This window comes from Aptenodytes patagonicus, chromosome 2 (assembly GCF_965638725.1).
Source record: "Aptenodytes patagonicus chromosome 2, bAptPat1.pri.cur, whole genome shotgun sequence".
Lineage (NCBI taxonomy): Eukaryota > Metazoa > Chordata > Aves > Sphenisciformes > Spheniscidae > Aptenodytes > Aptenodytes patagonicus.
In genome coordinates this window covers 125,335,080-125,354,000 of record NC_134950.1, presented here as the reverse complement: position 1 = coordinate 125,354,000, position 18,921 = coordinate 125,335,080, and the positions used below count along the sequence as shown (strand labels likewise).

At 39.3% G+C, this 18,921-nt stretch overlaps 1 protein-coding gene across 1 annotated transcript in view; it reads right to left on the bottom strand.

Annotated features, from left to right (window-relative positions):
* The window catches only part of TOPAZ1 (testis and ovary specific TOPAZ 1), a 43,786-nt gene extending 30,888 nt beyond the window's left edge, over positions 1-12,898 (bottom strand). Inside the window, exons 1-4 of the mRNA XM_076332314.1 lie at positions 12,821-12,898; positions 11,049-12,219; positions 7,076-9,536; positions 1,874-1,941 (exon numbers count right to left, since the gene is read on the bottom strand). Of these exons, the coding sequence (XP_076188429.1) occupies positions 1,874-1,941; positions 7,076-9,536; positions 11,049-12,219; positions 12,821-12,898 (3,778 nt within the window). The remainder of the gene's footprint in view (positions 1-1,873; positions 1,942-7,075; positions 9,537-11,048; positions 12,220-12,820) is intronic.
* Between the last annotated feature and the right edge of the window lie 6,023 nt (positions 12,899-18,921).

Sequence of the window (18,921 nt, the reverse complement as noted above, 5' to 3'; positions counted from 1 at the left end):
AGGAAATGAACAGAACACCTGACTGCAGCTTTCTGAAGCAGCTGTTTATGCACAATAGAAGAGCTCTGCACAGAAAAGAAATTCACTGTTTCATTGGATCACATGAATTAATTTCAACTGCACTGCGTTGTCCAGATACAGGAAGAAAAAGCAGATTATTATCGGAAAGGCTTTTATCCTATAGTCACTGGTCTCTGTATGATCATCAGTACAAGACACATCTGCTTGAAGACAATGTACATAAGATTTCCACTTGAAGGATGAAAAGGATTGATGTCATCCAGAATACCTTAACTGTAGTATTTGTTGCCCTTCTTAGACTGTGAAGCCACTGAGACAAGCAGCCATGACCTCACTACATAAGACACCAAAGCAGTAATACGTATTTCTAAACAAATACCTAAATTGTCAGTAATTACCAAAACCAGGCACCTTTCTTTTGTTCTGTACAGGTCTTTTTAAAAAGTCATACATCAAACATAAGTTACCATGTGCATATTAATCTAAGAGTGTGATGTGATCTTAAGTTTCTCAGATCTGGGAAGAAGGATCTACTTAAACCTTTTTATTTATTTTAAGCACCACAAAAAGACCCAAAGACTTTTAGCCTCAAACTTCATTAGAACATGAAGTAAAACAACAGTCTAAGAAAATGCAGAAGTTACTAAATAGTACAGGACCTGCTGCCAGGTTTGCTTTCAATCACGTCAGTACTGCAGATGCCATGGCACAGGCCCCTCTGGCTCTTTACATCACCAGAGGCCTAACTGTGTACTTCCTCCCTACTTCTCCTCAGGGAACTTGTGTCTATTTCATGGTGTCTGAGCTCTTAAACCCTTATTACCTTTTATTTTGCCTTCTAATCACTGAAGTCTGAAACTTTCTCTCCCCCAAATAGTCACTATTCACTCCTTTTTCTCCAGGAGGCTGCATCTGCCCAAACCACTCAATCTTTCTACATGAACATAACACATTAATATGAAAAAACAGCACAAGAGGTACTGTCACAGACACTTTTCAAGTCTGCAGCAAAATCAATACATAACAGCAGAGTGCCAGATTAACAGCAAGCTGACAAACTGACACCAGAAAGGGAAACACTGAGAACCTTCAAAACCAGTCTCAGCACTCTGTGCCTTCTCCAGTGTGTCAGTAATAGGCTTCTGTTCAAAGTCAAAATCCTGTTCCTCCAACCTATCTAAGAGAAACTTCCACATCAGACATACCTTGCATAGTAGGTCTGTATGTAAGCTGTAGAAAACAAAACAAATCACATTCAGATGCTGCCTAGTTGGACTGTTCTGCTTAAAATAGCAAGAAAAAACCATTAAGTCAGAAGTATCCGTCTCTAAAAAACCAGCATCCTTAAAAAACAAAACAGTTTGTCAAAGGAATGGGCACAGCATCCACAAAAAACAAAAGTACAACCTGGGGAAAAAACCTATTATAAAATTCTGTCCGCTGATGAACACAAGAGAACAATGAAGTGAGATTATGAGTCAGACTCCAAAGCAGTATCACAGTACTCAGTGTCTTACTATCACCTTATCAACTAACAGAATTCCTTGCATAAAGTATCAGAGAGATGTCAAAAAAACCACAACCAACCCCCCCCAAAAAACCCCTGTACTACCAACAGACAAGTACTACAGAGAAGTAGATGTTCCCTGTGAGGCTCAGGTTTGTACCATTTCAAAACCCACCCATTTTATATGCATTAGGAAACAAATCGCTATTACAATAAAAAGGTATTACTGAACTGACAAGCTCTCATTTTATGTGGAAAGTAGAAAGCCTAGGTTTTGCCACTGAACATCTTTGTAGTTACTTTCTTCTCTTGATTACTCATTCAAAAATCTCCAAAGACTCTTACCTTTTAGCACCCAATCACAGGAATTTTCAGTATCATTTGACATTCCAGATTCTTGTATGGTAATGTGTCTGTTTTGAACAAAAAGTCTATTTAAGATTTCCATCTTGCACAAAAGCAGAATTAATCTAACCAGTTACATAAAATTAAAGTTCTCAGTAATACTTTTATCTATGGACAGAATCCTTATGTACAACACACTGTTGTAAGACTGTTCTTAACTCTCTCTTTTGGCTTTCTTATGTCCATCCCTACAGATATACACCTAAACATGTTAAGTAAAACCAAGACATTTCAAATCCCCAAATTTGTCAGTAAAAGCTCATTATCTCATTTCACCTTTGCCTAAAACACTGAGAAGGGAAATCTTCTCTGTATAGCAAATTATGGAAATACTATGCTAATAAGCCAATTCATCAGTTTCTACAAAATGTGATTTATAGTGATTTTATATTCAAGACAATTTGCATAACAATGAATCTCAAAGAGAGTAACAAAAACATTTGTTCATAGAAAGATACTTACTTCACCTATTTTAAAAGGTAAGTTGGGAAAAAAGTAAGTGTTTCTCCTTAGAAAAGCTCAGAAGGTAAAAATACATATTAAAATATTACATGTAGAATATGTAAAACGACAAAGTCATCATCACAGATTTTGGAAGCTCGTACCTGGTGAATGACACCAAGTATAATGACAGCAAGCTGCCTAGTAAAATGGAACAACGAAAATTTGCAACAACCTAGTGGAAATGAAAAAGTTCCCCAGTACGTGTAACTTGGAACTATACGAACATGCAGGCACAGATATCTATGTATATACATGAGATACATTAAGAAGCAGAGTTTAGTAAGTTACAGAAAGTTTGCAGAGACGAGAGGGATTTTTATTAGAGGCAGGCTCTCTGTAGGCTTATTTCCTCTCTCCCCGACATTTTATGTGAAAGGCAAAGTTTAAGTGATTTTGCCTACAACAGCAATTGACTTTCTTTTTTGTAAAATTGCAGTTCCAGAAAGCTGTCATCTTCATAAACATTGCTTAAACCTGAAAATATTTTAACAGCATCAGGAGACTGAAATCTTCATGTTCAGGTCAAAAGCCACTTCCAAATCTTTACCAGATTCTGCTAATCGTGTAGCGTGAAACAGTTAGGGAAGCACTTTATAAATTCTTGTAAAGAAGGTGCCTAAAACACATACAGAAAACTACATTTATTACAGTACTTGGCATTTGCTCACCAGCCTGACAAATCTAGGAGCACGGACAGAACCAGAAGTCAACACATTTTAGAGATCTAGAAATGGAGACAGACTAGACTATGTCAGAATGTGGGGTGCTCTTGCATGCTGCTGCTGATTAAGTTTAAACAGATGTCTCTTTACAGCACAAACAAACCACAGTGTTCAGTTTGCTATTTTGCATATGAAAAATGGATTCAACTTTAGGCTTTTTATTCAAAAGGAAAACAGTAAAATGCAGAAGTCTCCTAAGAGTAAGAATAGCTGCTGATGCGCTTTCAAAGGTATCTACTGAATGTACTAGTCCTAGTTGGGATGAAAAGACATATCGGATGCCGCTTAGAGTTAAGTGTCTAGATTCCTTACATGAGAGGAAAGAAACACCTCAGATGATTGATTCAAAAACCTGCACTGTTGGGAGCCACTTACGAGTAGACAATAGAAAATGGCAAACAGAAGTATATGTGAAAACTGAGTTTCACTGCCCCAGTCAGGCTGCAGGTCCAGAATCCTTTCCTGATGACTGGCAACTAATGCTGGAAGCAACCAGCACTTACTCTTCTCTTCTTCAAATGCAGTCACCAGAGGAATAACCAGTCCTACTTACCCTAAAGGTCAGAGCATGCTAACTGAATCAAACCATTCAGGACATACACATACAGAGTCTTTTGAATCTTCCTGGATTAAGACACAGGACCTGCTTGTCCTATTTGAACTACTTGTTCAGAGCCATCGGTTCTGGGCACATGCACAACCACAATTACAGTAGTTAGGGAACCTTTGCAGAGATGTGTAGCAATGTTAGGTGCCTCTTTGGTTGTTGGGTGCTTTGTTAGTTTGCTTAAAAAAAACAAAAGAAACAAGCCTTATTTGAATTTTGGACCTCAATCACTGTTGTGACCAGTATGTTCTGCTTTTGAAGGACAGACACGTGCTCGTGCTCTCATTATCTGAAATTTGGAATCCAAAAATTATTATCCTTGAATTTTCATAACTAAAAATACCCCTCCGGCTTTTAAGGTCACAAATAGTCAAAGATGAAAAGTATCATTGGCTAAACACATCTTGGTGTCTAAATTCAAAGCTCAAACAAAATAGATTCACACTAATAGTTACACATCCACAATGGCTAGTAGTTGCCACTGAATGCTTGTCAGTTACTGAATCAACCTGGTACATCCTTCACACAGTTTCAGTGCTTTGGTTTCACAATGCAACTTGAATAAAAAGTATTACTTCATTATAGCAACTGTCATTTTGACAAGCTGCTAGATCTCAGATTTTTGTAGTTGGAAGAACACAAATTAAGGCACCAATCGTTTCCTTTACAATTACAATTTAAATGCTATTAAACTCGTAAGTAACACTCCACACATTTTAAAAAGCTTTTTAACAACCCAGCTATACTTTCAGAATAACTTGCTGCTAGCAGAAATACAGTTCTTACTGCTCTGTACCAACACCAGACTAAAATATCAGTACACAGGATGTACTGAAGTCCATCCCCATGCATACATGCGCTATAACAGTTTTAGCAAAGATCCAGATTCTTTCTATCATCATCCACCTGCTCTTATTAATCTGAAGGGAAATCATAACAAAAGCTATGTATTGATACAGTTAAAGAAAACATTCACCAACAACCACCATGTGCAGCCATTAAGTGGTTGCATTGCTCTTCTACCTAAAATCACCTAGATTACATTCATCTAGAGTGTAATGGCTAACATTAACCAAATGTTAAACAAAACATGCATATAAACTAATATTTATACAAGTTAGAGATGGTGTACAATAGTGCAGTTGTGACTCGCTGTTCTACGTGGACAGATTGAAGTGGTGTTACAAACTAATATAGCAATGAAGCAAAACCGAGTATGCATAAAATAAGAAGCCAAACAAGAAAATGTAGACAATACTCTAGAATATCTCTAAAGCAAAAAAAAAAAAAAGGACATCAACAGAAACAATATTTTATTTTAAAATATGTCGTATGATGTGAGCATAACTACCAGCATAATCACTTGTTTTGGTTGGCCAAACAAAGTTGAAGTCCCAGTTGTATCTGGTAAATACTAACAAAATAAAAAACAACAGTATGAACTGGCCATTATCTGGTATTACCTGGTGATATCATAAGCTACCTGATAAAACTGTGGTAAGGTCTATTGCTTTACTTTAATATTCTCATATTCAGTCCATTAATATGTTCCTGACTGTTACCAACTATGATTAGTCACTGTCTAATGATCTTTGCATCAAATTATGGAAGGTAAAAAACAAAAATAGACAATTTTTCCTGCTGCTTTAGCAAATTAAGCAGAAATTCTAAGAAATAAGAACCATGCATTTTTATTTTCCTTGGCTGATGGCAAGCAAATTCACCAGATACCAGGAAGAAAGTTGAAATACGACTTCAAACCAGTTCAGTTTTCATCTATCTAATGGCTGTGATAATGTTACTCTAACTCAATGTCATTACTAATTAAAAGGAATATTTGTCCTCCCTACAAAGTACTTACAAGATCCAATAAAATTTTCAGTTAGTATTTATATAAATAGCAAACTTTACTACCATAACCAATACATAAGTGTAAAGGGCTCAGAAGTTCTGGTCTTCAATTCTGTGCAACAGCTGTCTGGACAGTCAGTTGGAAACCATCTCTGAACAGCCATTATTACCCTCGGGTAATATACAGCGAATACTCATTCTGTTCTACAGTGAATATAATATACACTGTACACAAAATTAATACTCATTCTAATAAATTTAGTATGATACAGCCTAGCTGCTTAAGAAGTTTGATGCTCCTACTAAAGACTTGCCCTGTTATTCAGAGGCTCGTTTTGGCAGAAGTTTTATTCTATTAACATCTGAAAGTTTTATATTCTCACGTCTAAAAAACTGTTCAGCACCTCAAAAAAGATTCCTTTCCTCTTTTGCACATGGGTTTAATGAAGGGGAAAGGATAAGGAGAGCAAAGAGTAAAAAAAAATGAATGCAGCTATAAGATGGTACAATGTTGAAAATAATTAAAACATTTAAAATAAGGATAACAAAGCCACCCAGAAAGAGCAGAGGAAGAAAATTAAAACACCCCTCCCAATAAAAAAACTAATCTTCAGAGGAAAATCTTGTACTATTTCTATCTAAGCTTTATGTTTTTCTTTGTAAGATGAAAAATTTAATCTTAAAACTCATTTTCCAGCACAAGTATCAAAGCTTAGAGAAAAAACAGACTAGACAATTGACGAGTTCATCTATTCCACGAAGGACTACTACCTCTTTTACAAAAGTTTGTTTCTACTTCAAACTTCTCTTCCCTCTTCAGTGACTTTTATCATCTCAAAACCCTGAAAAACATTAATGCCTAATAATTTACACCAGGAACTTGCTGAAGGAAGATGCAGGATCATAAACATCTATAACATGTTAGCCAAATCACAGATTTGAAAACTATTCACATGTCTGGGGATAGGAGAAAAGCAGGGAAGGAGACTGGAAGGATGGAATACTACTGTAGAGACTATCATTTACTCATACAGACCCAGCAAAAGAATAAGCCACACCTAGAAAGTAAAAAATATTTCTAAGCATTATACCACTTTACAACTAAAAAACTACCCTCAAAGGGGTGTCTGCTATCTCAAATCGTCAGACATTTAAAAATATTATGAATATTACTCTTAATTAGCTTTGTTTATACTTTCATGTTTCACTTCAGTTGATCTAAACCAATTCTTCAGGACTACGTTTTCCTTCAATTCAGAGTTTATCCTAGTTTTTAAGAACAACAACTTAATTTATTTGCATTCAGAATACTGTCATACCTCCATCAAATTTTGGCACTTAAAATCAACCCAGAAATTAGTGAAATTCTGTAAGGAAGCCTGACCACTACAACCAAAGTATACTGATATGAGAACAAAGTACTTAGGATTATTGTAATAAAAAGAATGATATGCATACCTAAAATTATCATCGACTGAATCTCTATTTTCTGAGATAACAGGATACTCAGGCTTAAGATCCTGCTTTTCGTCTTTAATGCAGATGCTAGTATAGGATGCCTTCACAGGACAATTTTCACAGTCTCCAAGTGCAAGCTCCTCTTCATTATTGGTTCCAAAAAGGTCAGGGTCATCCTGAATCACATCAATGACAAGAACATCTTCTTCGTAAGCTTCAAGAATATCTGGAAAATTTTGACTTTTGTGTTGTGAAAGGTTCCCTCTTGATTTGCTATCATCATTTATTTCTAATGCAACAGGGTGGTCAACTGCATTCCAAGAATGATCAGGAAAATTAGATTTTAGTACACATTCATTACCATGGAAATCAGGCACACATGACTCTAGTTGTCTGTCAAGGAAAGGATGTGGATATAAAGAAAAATATTCAGGGAGCGCAGACATCTCATTTGAAAGGTCTTCAGAGCCATCATGCTGGAAGTCCTTACTGTTGATCTCATCTGCTTTTTTCTTCATGGAAGCTGTAGATGTAGCATCACTCGCGACAGGAAGAGGCTGCTGCTCGGAATTTACCAAAAAAGTCTCTTCACCTGTTTTCTGCCTTCTTGAAACACTAGCGCTGTCAAGAAGCTCTAGTGGACTACAGGTTTTTCTTTCAAATGAAGATTCCAATTTCCTGGATTCAGGTTTGTTTCTGCATAAAGGAATTTTGAATTTTGTCAGGTTTCCAGTGTTTAATACTTTCATTAGCTTTAAATCAGAAAATGTCTGGTTCACTACTGATGCTTTACGGCTGAAGTTTATTCTGTTTGTGTTACCTGTAGATGTACCATTCTGGACTGTCACAGACAGGTTTCTTTTTGTTACAGCTCCTTTATTTTTATCTTTTTGTTTTGTTGTAAAATTCAAGGTTGCTTTAACTTCTTGCACATCATCATGGCTAAAAGCCACGGCACTTCTATCCATATTAACTGGTGATTCCACATTTTCATTGCTCATTCTCAAAGCCTCATAAATATCCAAGGAAGAGGATTCTGGTGTTTCAAGTGAAGTCAGACATTCAGTATTTGGATCCATCATTTTATGTGTAGTTTCTTTGTTAATTTCTGCTGATGACATATGCAAATCCAACCGTCTCAACTTCCCAGTCACAGCACTGTTTCCTACAGCTTTAACACTGCTTTTATCAGAGGATTGCTCGGAGGCAGCCCTTAAAAGTCTTTTTCCTTCTGAGATGGACCCATGATGTTTATGAACCCGTTCAGAAGTCCTGGCACAAGATTCAAAAGGCCAAACATTTTTACCGGTCATAGGTACTGTTCTTTGACAGGTAAACTGCTGCAATTTCATATTAACTTTGTTCAATTTTTCATCTGTCTTGCTTTTGTGACAATTAGAAACATCATGGACCTGAGCTAGCACTCTCAGGCTACCTGAGGCAGCAGAATGATGTGCCACACTGTTTGAATTTTCTCCTTTTGCTATTACACAGAGCTCAGACGTCTTCTTAAAGCCATCTTCAAATGCAAGTAATTTGGCACTATTCTTTCTCCAGACTGATATATTTTGTGCTTCATGAGTATTTTTTCCTGTATGAAGATTTGATGTATGATCACATGAAGCTGACAAAGTAATTTCTTTATGATTTAGTCCCAAGACTGCAAAGGAGCTCGACATGGCAACTGCCGCTTCTGTTTGTAACTCACACTCACTGTATTCATTAGCCATGTCTGTGAAAATATTCTGCACTGCTGATTTCTCAGTAATTTTCATCTTTTTTCTAGGCTTTCTACCAATATTCCACTTTCTTCCCCTTAAACACTTATTCTTTTCACTCTGACAGCATGAAAAACACCCTTCTCCATTTTGAGTTTTTTCTTTATTAAACAATAAACCACCTTTTATGGGTGATGTCTCATTTTGCATTCTACTAGTGCTGCAATTCATATCACTCTGTCCTGCAGTAGCATCAGGAAAAACATGCTTTCTTTTATCCTGGGCTACATGGAAGAAGCCACTTAATTTATAACTGCTGGTAGTTCCTCTAGCTGAAGACTTCACAAATGTATTGATGTAACTACAGGCCTCTAATCTCACAAATGGATTCTTTTCTGTTGCACAGAGCAAGCCATTGCAATGGTTTAGGGCATTTCTGCAATGTTCAGCATCATATTTTGCAGATACATTTCTCACTTTTTCAGCTGTAGTCACACTAAAACTTTGCGAGCACTTGATTTGATCAATTCTGGGTTTCCTTTTTTTATACTGCACACCAGAGTTTTTTGTTACAGGATGGCACAGAAAGCTCTTGCTTTGAGTCCCACCTAAAGTAGCAACCGTAGGAGATTTAGAGTAGTGAGGTTCCTTTTCCTTGGAATCTGATCTGTTTTGATTTGTCTTAAGCTTCTTCACAGCCTGTGTACCGGAGTCTTGCTCAATTGCTTTCCATTTTTCCTTTGCTGATTAAAAAACAAAGAAGTAACATTAAATAATACGCTAAGGGAAAAAAGATTACCCTACTGCAATATTTTATAAAGAGAACAAAAAACATTCAAGGCTACTAAAGAACATGACACTGTATAAGGCTAAAACATTTCTGTAAAGTTTTACCAGATTTTTTTTTAAATGAGCACTTTTAGCAGACTTACAGTAACAAATGATGTTTTGTCTTCAGAAACAAATGCAAAGATGAACAGAACCTTAAGGGGTCATAAGGACACTGGGAGTTGTGTATTTAAAACATAGGTGGAAACCAAATTAGAGCAAGTCTGGCAAGAAAATGCAGATGCTGTTTGCACACTCAGCTTTAACATCTTTTGTTTACACAGTAGATTCTCTGTAATAGGAAAGCTTGTTCATAAGAATATAGTAATTTATTTCAGATATATAGTCCAACCAAATGCATCAGACTGTTCAAGAAGATCCAGGAAAACTGCAGGACTTACACTTTTATAAAGTACTACTTTTTATTTAAAAGCAAATACAGATTATGTAAAAAACTGTACATCTGGAATTTCATCTGGAGAATGGACTCAAGAATGTACTAGTAGAATGTTGGTTTTTTTAGATCTTAGTTTTCAAAGTAAGGTACAATTTTAGTACCTCAGTTTTTCAGAATATGGTTTCTAGATAAAACATTTATTAATAATAACCTACAGCGAATATTTGTCATTGAATGTACCCACTCTGAAAGTAAAAAGAATGTCTTTTAGACAATTGTCCTGAAAAAAATGAGACTTTTAAAAATCCTCTTTCAAAATTGTTCCAGTTTGATACAACAAAATAAAACACCAAAATACAATCTTTGTTTCTCTATCTTTTAGGATTTTGCAGGGAATAGCAACTAAGAAGCAAAAAGTTCTGAAAACAAAACCCAGCATCCTATAAAGGCAAGCACTAAAACAAGACAGCATGATACATATTAAAAAATAATCAAATACTATACAGATGAATGAAGAATTGACTATCTTTTATTTTGGCTTTGCTGAAACTACTGCCTCCTTTCCTGCTTGTGCCTGACCTTCTACGCATAAATGAACAGACCAGTTTTGAGGGGGAAAAAAAAAAAAAAAATTTCTTATTCTGGGCCTACTGCTGCAGACACCCCTCAAAAGGGTATCTCGTCTCCTCTCCTTTGTGCAAAAGAACTGCTTTTCTCCTTCAAGAAAAGCCTTTCCTCTTCCTAAAAATCTGTTTTCGTCAAAGACTGGTTTCACAGTACTGTAAAGCAGACCCTAGCTCTTATCTCTACACTTCTTGAGCTAAGTTGGGAGCCACACACTGAGAGTCACTTTGAGATAGGGTACAGGCCACTCTTTCCTGCCCCCATGACTTTGTCCCACACAGACACATCTGCAAAAGAAAAATTATCTTCTGTTTTTTCACTTTTTAGTGGGTTCTTACTGCAGCACCAGTCCCTTGTCCTGGGAGCCCAAATTCTGCATCTTCTGCAATGGGGCACAAGTGCTTACCACTTTCCCCCAGGCTGTCTGCTCCTTTCTGAGGGTCTGAGCTCTGCTGCTCTTCTTTCATGCAACGCTTGTGCATCTTTCCTCTGGTTGTTGGTTGTTCTTGGCCACTTAGACCCTGTAGCTGCTCTGACACCAGTGCGTTTCTGTCCCTCTTCCTCAGACTCACAGCTCCTTTGTTGGACTCTGGACACTGTGTATGCAGTTCTAGCAAGGCAGAGCTACCCCTCTCTCTGGGTCCTTGTAGTTTTGGTTTCATCAAAGATGTCCTGCCTTTCTTGCTCAAGCATCTCTTTCCTTTCTCCTGTGTCCCTGGCTTTCTTGATCCAATTAAAGAACACCCATCCAACCTCTCTTGCACATCTACCTCTTCCTGAGGTTTTGTTTCAGACAACGATTCCTGAGTCCCCAAATTCTTCTTAAGATCTGGGATTTGCATCTTCAGTATCGTTACGGAATCAGTGCTTTCCATTTCGGTACTACATGTGCCCTCTCTGGGTTGCAGCACCTCTGGTTCTGGCAAACAGGAAATGCCATGTCTCTTTGCGCTCTCAATTTCCTCCTCTGAGGATGGGATTTGTAATTCTATTTCCATAAAGGAATATCTGCCTTTTTTTCTTGAGCTCCCTGAACTCTCCTGGAAACCTGAGAGGTTCAGTCCTTCTGAGCTATGTTCTTTTCTTTCAATCCCTGCTAAGAATTTATTTTGCAAAGCAGTTCCTGAGAAAAACAGCTGTTCACCTTGTCCTGTCCCTCTCCTTACAGTCTCTTCCCAGGTGGTTGCTGCCTGCCAATCTTCACATACAGCAGCGTCTGAAATTGGCAAAGCTACACCCTTGTTGCTTCTGGCAGCCCTCCTGCACTGTATCCCCTTGTTTTTTTTACCTGGGAGTCTCTGGCTACTCTCACCTTGCTCCTTCTGCTTGGGCACAAGAGGAGCAAATTGCTCACAGGAAACGCTGGAGAGCATGGCAGGTTGCAGACAGGAAGATAAGGGCTGCTCAGGTTTCCTCTTTGGTGCCAGATGATGACTCTGCTTGACTACCAACTTCTTCCGTGGCTCACGTCCTACCCCTGCACCCGGAGAGCTTGGGCTGGTGACCATCCTGTCAGCCGACTTCACCTCACTGGCAGTTACCACTTTCCCTGACCTTAACTGCGGCATCATAGGAGCCTAGAGACAGCAACAAAATCCACAAAATCCACTCACCGGTGCACCTTTAACAGCACCCTAGCTAGACCGGCACCCAAAGCGAGCACAGGCCCGACCAGGAGGGGAGCACAACCTCCCTCAGGCTACCGCCTCAGGGGTCACCCCGGGGGAGCCCAGCCTGACAGAAAGCAAGCCCAGGCCACCTTGGGAAAGCCCACGGCCACCAGCGAGCCCCCACCACCGCTCCCCCCCAAGCCCGGAGCAGCCCCTCACCGCGGAGGGGAGAGGAGGAAGCAGCCCCACACCTCCCCCACCTCAAAGACCGCGCCGCGGCCGCCCATGCAACACAGCCCGCTGCCTTCTGCGCCACCCCCGCGCCACCCTCCCTCTCCCCTCGCCCTGTCTGTCGTCCACCGATCCGTCCCTCGACGCTTCCTCTAAGCCCCGCCAGCGCCGCCAGCCCGCAACGCGCCGCTCGCAGAAAAAGGCAGGTGCCCCCCGCAGGAGGGTAATGGCGGCGCGGCCGGCGCAGGGCGGGAGGCGGCCGAGGGCGGTGGCGTGAGGGAGGCTCCGAGGCGGGGCGAAGGGGGGACCCTGCGCGGCCGGGTGTGCCGCCACTCACGGGCAGGGGGAGAGGAGTTGCCACCGCTGCCGCCTCGCTGTGCTCGTCCTCTTGCCGGATCAACGGTGCCGCCTTCATGGCGGAAACCTTTCTTCTGAGGCGGGGCCGAGCACGGGGGTGGAAAACGCTGCTCCTTTGGGCGGCAGAGCTCGGCCGGGCCGTGGTTTCTTGGTTTCGGTTGGGGAGCCTTCGTGCTGCTCCCTTGTTGCCCGAAGCCCCGTGCTGCAGCGACCACGGGGTGAGAGGCCACCAGGCCCGGCCACAGCCGCAGCTGTGGGCTCGGGTGGCCCAAGGTACTGGGGTCCTGTGTGGAACTACCAGACCCGGCAAAGCGCAATGGCAGCCAACGTTCAACTTGCTCAGAGCTGAGAGTCGGGTAGAAAAACCCCCAGACTGCTGGGCTTGTTAGTTCATTTATTCAGGTGTTTCATCCACCTCAGTGAAGCAGCATTATCTCCCTTGTCCACAGCACTTCAGCAGCTCTCCAAAATTGAGGGGCGATACGCTTGTTTCCATAACCATGGCTTACGTAAACTTTGTATTTCAAATAACACAGTTTCTCAGGACTGGAGTTAGGAAAAAAATAGCTCAAATAGTTAGACTATATAGTCAGAAAACAGCCAAATTTGGTGTTTGGGCTTCAAACGTGGTGATAGTTCCAACACAAATGGAGGACACCAAAGCTTCAGGACCATTCACTGCGTGATAATGTGAACATGTAGAAGTTCGCTTACAAAAACAATGTTGTACAAAGATTGAATCTAAATGGCGAATGTTATGAAAATCATAAATGATTAAACTTAGTAAGGTGTTACTTTAATGCCAACAATGTGATCAGCAAAATCGCACATGGTTGATAAATGATTGTGTCCTACAAGCGGTCCCTTTCTATTCACGGGTGGTCTCTGAGGGATGAAGTGCCTTATTCAAATTCATTTCACCCTGACTTAGTGCTTGGCGGTGTTCGCATTTCATGCGTCCTAGTCTGAGACCCGTGCACAGAAATAAAGCTTTTTGTGTCACTACTTTCTAGAAGTGCAGTACTGTGGATGTAAAAGAGTAGTTGAAGAGTAAAGGCATATTTTACCAACTGACGTTGGCTCACTATGTGACTTCAGCTCATGTTACTCATTTTATCTCTGTTTCTCCATCTATAGGTAGAGATAATACATCGCTGTCCAAATAAAGACAGAGGACACTGGATCTTCTGCAGAAGCTCTCCATTGATGAGGAAAGAACAGGCAGGCTGGGAAGCCGTTAACTTTCATTTGCTTATCATCTTCTTAGGTTGCACATATGTGCTTAAGTACAACAAAAAAGTCAGCGAGTGGCTAACTAAAGCTAATCAAAGCAGCAAATACAGATTTCTTAGGCAGTTTCTTCCCCGGCTCAGTGTTGTGCTTCAGGTCCTTGGGACAGAAAGGACCCAATAAAAGGGAGTTAGCTGCACAGCATTTATCATCATCGTCAGCGTTCTGCAAGGCTAGTATTACATAAAACATTCAGCTCTGGCAAAATTTAACCTTCTCCAGTTCAAATATAACCTTCTCCAGTGTGTAACGTAGTCTTTCAAGTTTGATAGCAAGACAAGAAAGAAAAAGATACGCCGAAAAGCAGTAGTAAAGGAAATCTGGAAGAACGGCATATGAATTATCTTATTGCTCTCCAGTATAATTTTTAAGATCTGAGTATTTAGGCAGTTATTTACAATGATGAGGACTCTACTCAGACCAGATTTTTATGAAATGAATAAAAAATGTACTTGAAATGAATACTAATTAAAGACATTCTTCATGGAAGTCCCTTGAAAAAAGGGCTAGAGCCTCAGAAAGGACATTTTGAAGCATCTGTGGATTATGTTGAAAAACAGATTGCATTCAGTTTACAATACTGCAAAAAGAGGTAGTATAAACATTGTCTTGCAAAGTGGATCAATTTAACCATCTTAAAAACACTTGAAAGAAGAGAGAATTTTAATACATAGACATATTATTTAAAGAAATTTTGTGTCAAGTGTTTATTAAAACTGTAGGTTATTAAAGTGGAAATAACTTTAAAAAATCATATAAACAGCTTAAGGGGGAAAAATGAGTTATTTTCACATTCCAACAACATTTGAATTAGTAATACTACAAGGAAATGTTTAAACGTTATTTTAAAATAATATCTTGTTTGGAAATAAAGATAAATGCTTGTTTCTCTTGAGTTTTGTAAGTCCTGTATCGCAATGCCATATCTAAATTTTAGAACTAATTCAACTTTTGCTGATCTGTTGCTTTGCTTCACTGGTTTCTTGTTCATCCTAGACACCTAAACACAGCAATAGAAATATGAAGTACCGAGTGTCTGAAAGTAAAAAGGGAATCCTGGTGCCTAAAAACACTTTTTTCCAGAATAACCAGTACACTCAGAGATGCCTGACAATTTCCAAGAGGGAAAAAGGAACTTGTGTGACTACATTTATGTAAAAGTCCATGAAATTATTATTAATTTCTTCTCTCAGAAGAGTAAGTGTGTGCACTTAACCCCCCAACTAATGTAGTTTACATTACTACTGTGGAGAAATTGTGGCTGCAGATCTAACCATGATACATTTGAGTAACCTTCCAAAAGTTTTTGAAGGATTGAAATGTATAAACACATAAACCAGCTACATAGGTGAGCAAATCGTATAAATTTTTTACTGGGCTGTATTTTAGACTTTGCTAATACACTCACGTAGCAACAGGAATTATGTCATCTTTTTTAGCTAGGGAACTGAAAAGAATTAACTTGAAAATGAATTGTTTTTTTTGTGAGGCAATGTGAAAAATGTCCCCCTGGACCACTTCTTTTTGCACTGCTTGCATCTTCGTGCTTGGCTGAGGGATAGATTTGTTATCTCTAGCAAACCTTAGTGGAAAGAGTTTGGCTGTGCTGTAATAACAAGACTGAGCTCTGAAGAATACGCATAGCCTGTTACATTCTTAAAACATGCCAAATTAATCCCTTAAGTACCACAACTAAAATGAAACAGGGAGGGGTTTTAGTCCGTTATGTCTAAAAAAGTATCCTTTTATAACCCCAAGGATTGATTTATTAACAGTTCTGAGCTATTGGTTTTGCAAAGGTAGCACCCAAAGATAGTAAACATACATGTGATTTTTAAGTAACTTCTTTACCCCTTGCCTTCCATTCAAATACATGGGTGTTTTGGAAATAGGTGTATTGCTAATCTGTTGAACTAAGGAGATTTGTCTCAAGCCATTCATGTATATCCCTCTAAAACTGCCTTTGCTTTCCATTCCCAGGCACTCAGTGTAGGAGCCATCTTTGACATGACATCTAATGAGAATCGTGCTAACTGCCCTTGTTAGGCTTGAGGTACAAGGTACACATTCAGCTCATGTCCTTGGTAGCTCAACTGTATAGGTGTTGATCCAGTTTATACTAACAGCTGTTTGTCTGCTTGTCTACCCTGACACTGTGAACTCCGTTAGACAAGGGCCAGTATGGTGTTGAGAGCAGAGGTACCTCAGTGGAAATACGTGACCTGTTTTGTGAAGTAGCTGAGTGGTTACACTACATGGCATCATGATGGTAGGCTAGGTGAATCCAGTGAGTAGCTGGATATTTCAACCTTTATCTTGGTGTCTGTTTTTATTATAGAGCTGTACAGAGTAGATTAAAGTAACTTAATTTTCCACCAGTTTAAAATGAGACGTTGGAGGAAAAAGGACAGCTGGTGTATTTCATAATGAACCATCTGGCATTTCTTGGTAGATCCTCTGATTCCTAATTTACTACTGAATTGTGACAGCATGAAAATCAAAATTATTGATTGTGTGGAATCAGTGTTTCCCTCTGGCACATTTTGTGCTCCTTCAGTTTCTGTCAAAGGATAGTCATAGGAAGGATAAGGACCTCTCACACGGAGCTTTGCAAAGCTTGAAAGTCATCTGTAGCATTTGCCCTTTTTTTTGGTAATCATGCTGCTTGACATTTATTCTGGAAGACCGACTTTCCAGATGATCACATCTGATCTGAACCTTACAGAAAGTGGCACTAATCAGTTTTAAGGTTCCACGAGGGAACTTCTGTGTTAGGTTCATATTCTGTTTTATTCCCTTTCATTTATGGCTCTTTTTTTAAACTTCCACTGCTAGGAGTTTAAGAAATAAACTAACTAGCTAGCTGGAATTTGAAATTCAAAAAATACAGATGCAGTAGAGGATTAACTAGTCAAATAGGAGACTACACATTCAGTCTCAATTTATTTTAAAATTCTCTAAATAAAGCATATCTTTGCTTTAACTAGATAGTACATAACCATGTACCTACCACTAAATCTGCCTTTAGAATCAGCTTCTAGTGGCTGGATGAAAAAGATGTTGGACTTAAGAGGAAAGCATCTGCACGCCAGCAAGTACATGACACCTCCATCTCGTTGCCAAAAAGGATTATGAAATGTGATTTCTAAATGAGAAAATTAAAAAAGAAAGGAAAAGAGGAAATGGAAGTTGAGTAAATCAGAGCTAGAAAAGGCATAGGATTAGAAACGGTAGGGGTGGGGTAAGGTATAGACAGAATGTAATAAAACAGTAGATAAACAGGGAAAACAGTGCTAGACAGAAATCGGACAAAAAAATTGGCAAATTGCTTCAGAAAATCGCCCTTAAGAAAAGAAAGGAGAGGTGAAGACAAAACACAGTGATGGGAAACTTCTCTGTGGTTCAGACTGACTGAAGAAACAGTGGAGGATCATCTTCAGCAGTGCTTCTAGGAAAAGTAAAGAAAGCCTTGAACTTCGAATGGTGACAGTAATCAGTCGCAAACTAGAATCCAAATCTGAATCCTAATTAATGTTGCTGTTGGGCATTGAACAGCCACTGGCTCCTAGGTTCAATTTCTTGTGCTATGGTCATCCATTAAGGCCTTACATCTCTGTCTGCTTAATAGTGTCAAGGTGGCTGACATGCAAAGTGTGGAGCCTCAGAATAACTTGCTGTGTCATTTCTTCCTTGGGTGATTCATCCATAAGCATTGGATCACTCCACATCCCCCAATATATTATATAGTTTGTATACATAGTTTTGAACCTGAGGAGTGCATATGCAGTTACTGCATGTTTTCAGAACTTGAATGTGAATTTTTTAGAGCTGCAGATCTAGGAAATGGCTGCTGCTTACCTCTTTTTTTTTTGAGACAGTATTACTCTCTAGCAATGAAAGTACCTTTTACAGTTGATGAAACATAATTGTTTCAGCCATGCTGACTGTATTGAGCAGTGGACTGAAGATAAAGCTTCCCCTAACCAAAGCAGCATACAACCGTTTTAAAACATATGCTGACTTTGCCACTGAATATTTTCCCACTGGCATATCCAGGGTAATCTATGGGAAGAGTTGCAAGAAAATTGACATTATTGGTTCATGTGTGCAACAAATTGCTGTGTAGGAAAGGGGAGAGGAGACCAGAGATTTACCTACTTTTGCATTCATCTGCTTACTTCCTCATGTGTAATTAATTATGCTATTTGAAAACAACAGAAAATGATCTTCAGATAAACCAGGCACACACTAGGTGCTGTAGTGAGGTTTGAGGTAAAATTCATTGATGCTAAGTCAAAGTAAGGCACCCATTCAGTAGGGAGTTGCATCCAGCATAAATTCTTCAGTTAATAGTGACATCACTTGCATATCTTCATACTTTGATGAGCTGAGTGGCTGAGTCATGACCTCTAAGTGGTATCTCAGCTATTTGTATTCTGCGTATGAGAAGATAGGTTCATTTAAAATCTAAATACTCCTTGCCTGTATGCTCTGCTGCTTAAGCAGCATTTGGGGATGGAAAATTTCTTTTTCATCTCTTCACCTAGATAAATATTTTTCTAATCAGCAAGAGGGTTGTTGATGTGTTTGTGATGGCCCAGGTTCCATACTGTGTTAACTGCAAGAGTATCCAATATTCTGCTTGGCTGTCATCTGGTGGGTCAGACTGAGCATGTAAGTAATTATGGAAAGTGTTATTTCTGGAGTTAATGTCCCACAAACAGCAACTCTGTGACTGCAGAGAGCTGATCAGAATGTCTCTGTACCTGTCAGGTGTAGACAAATACCATA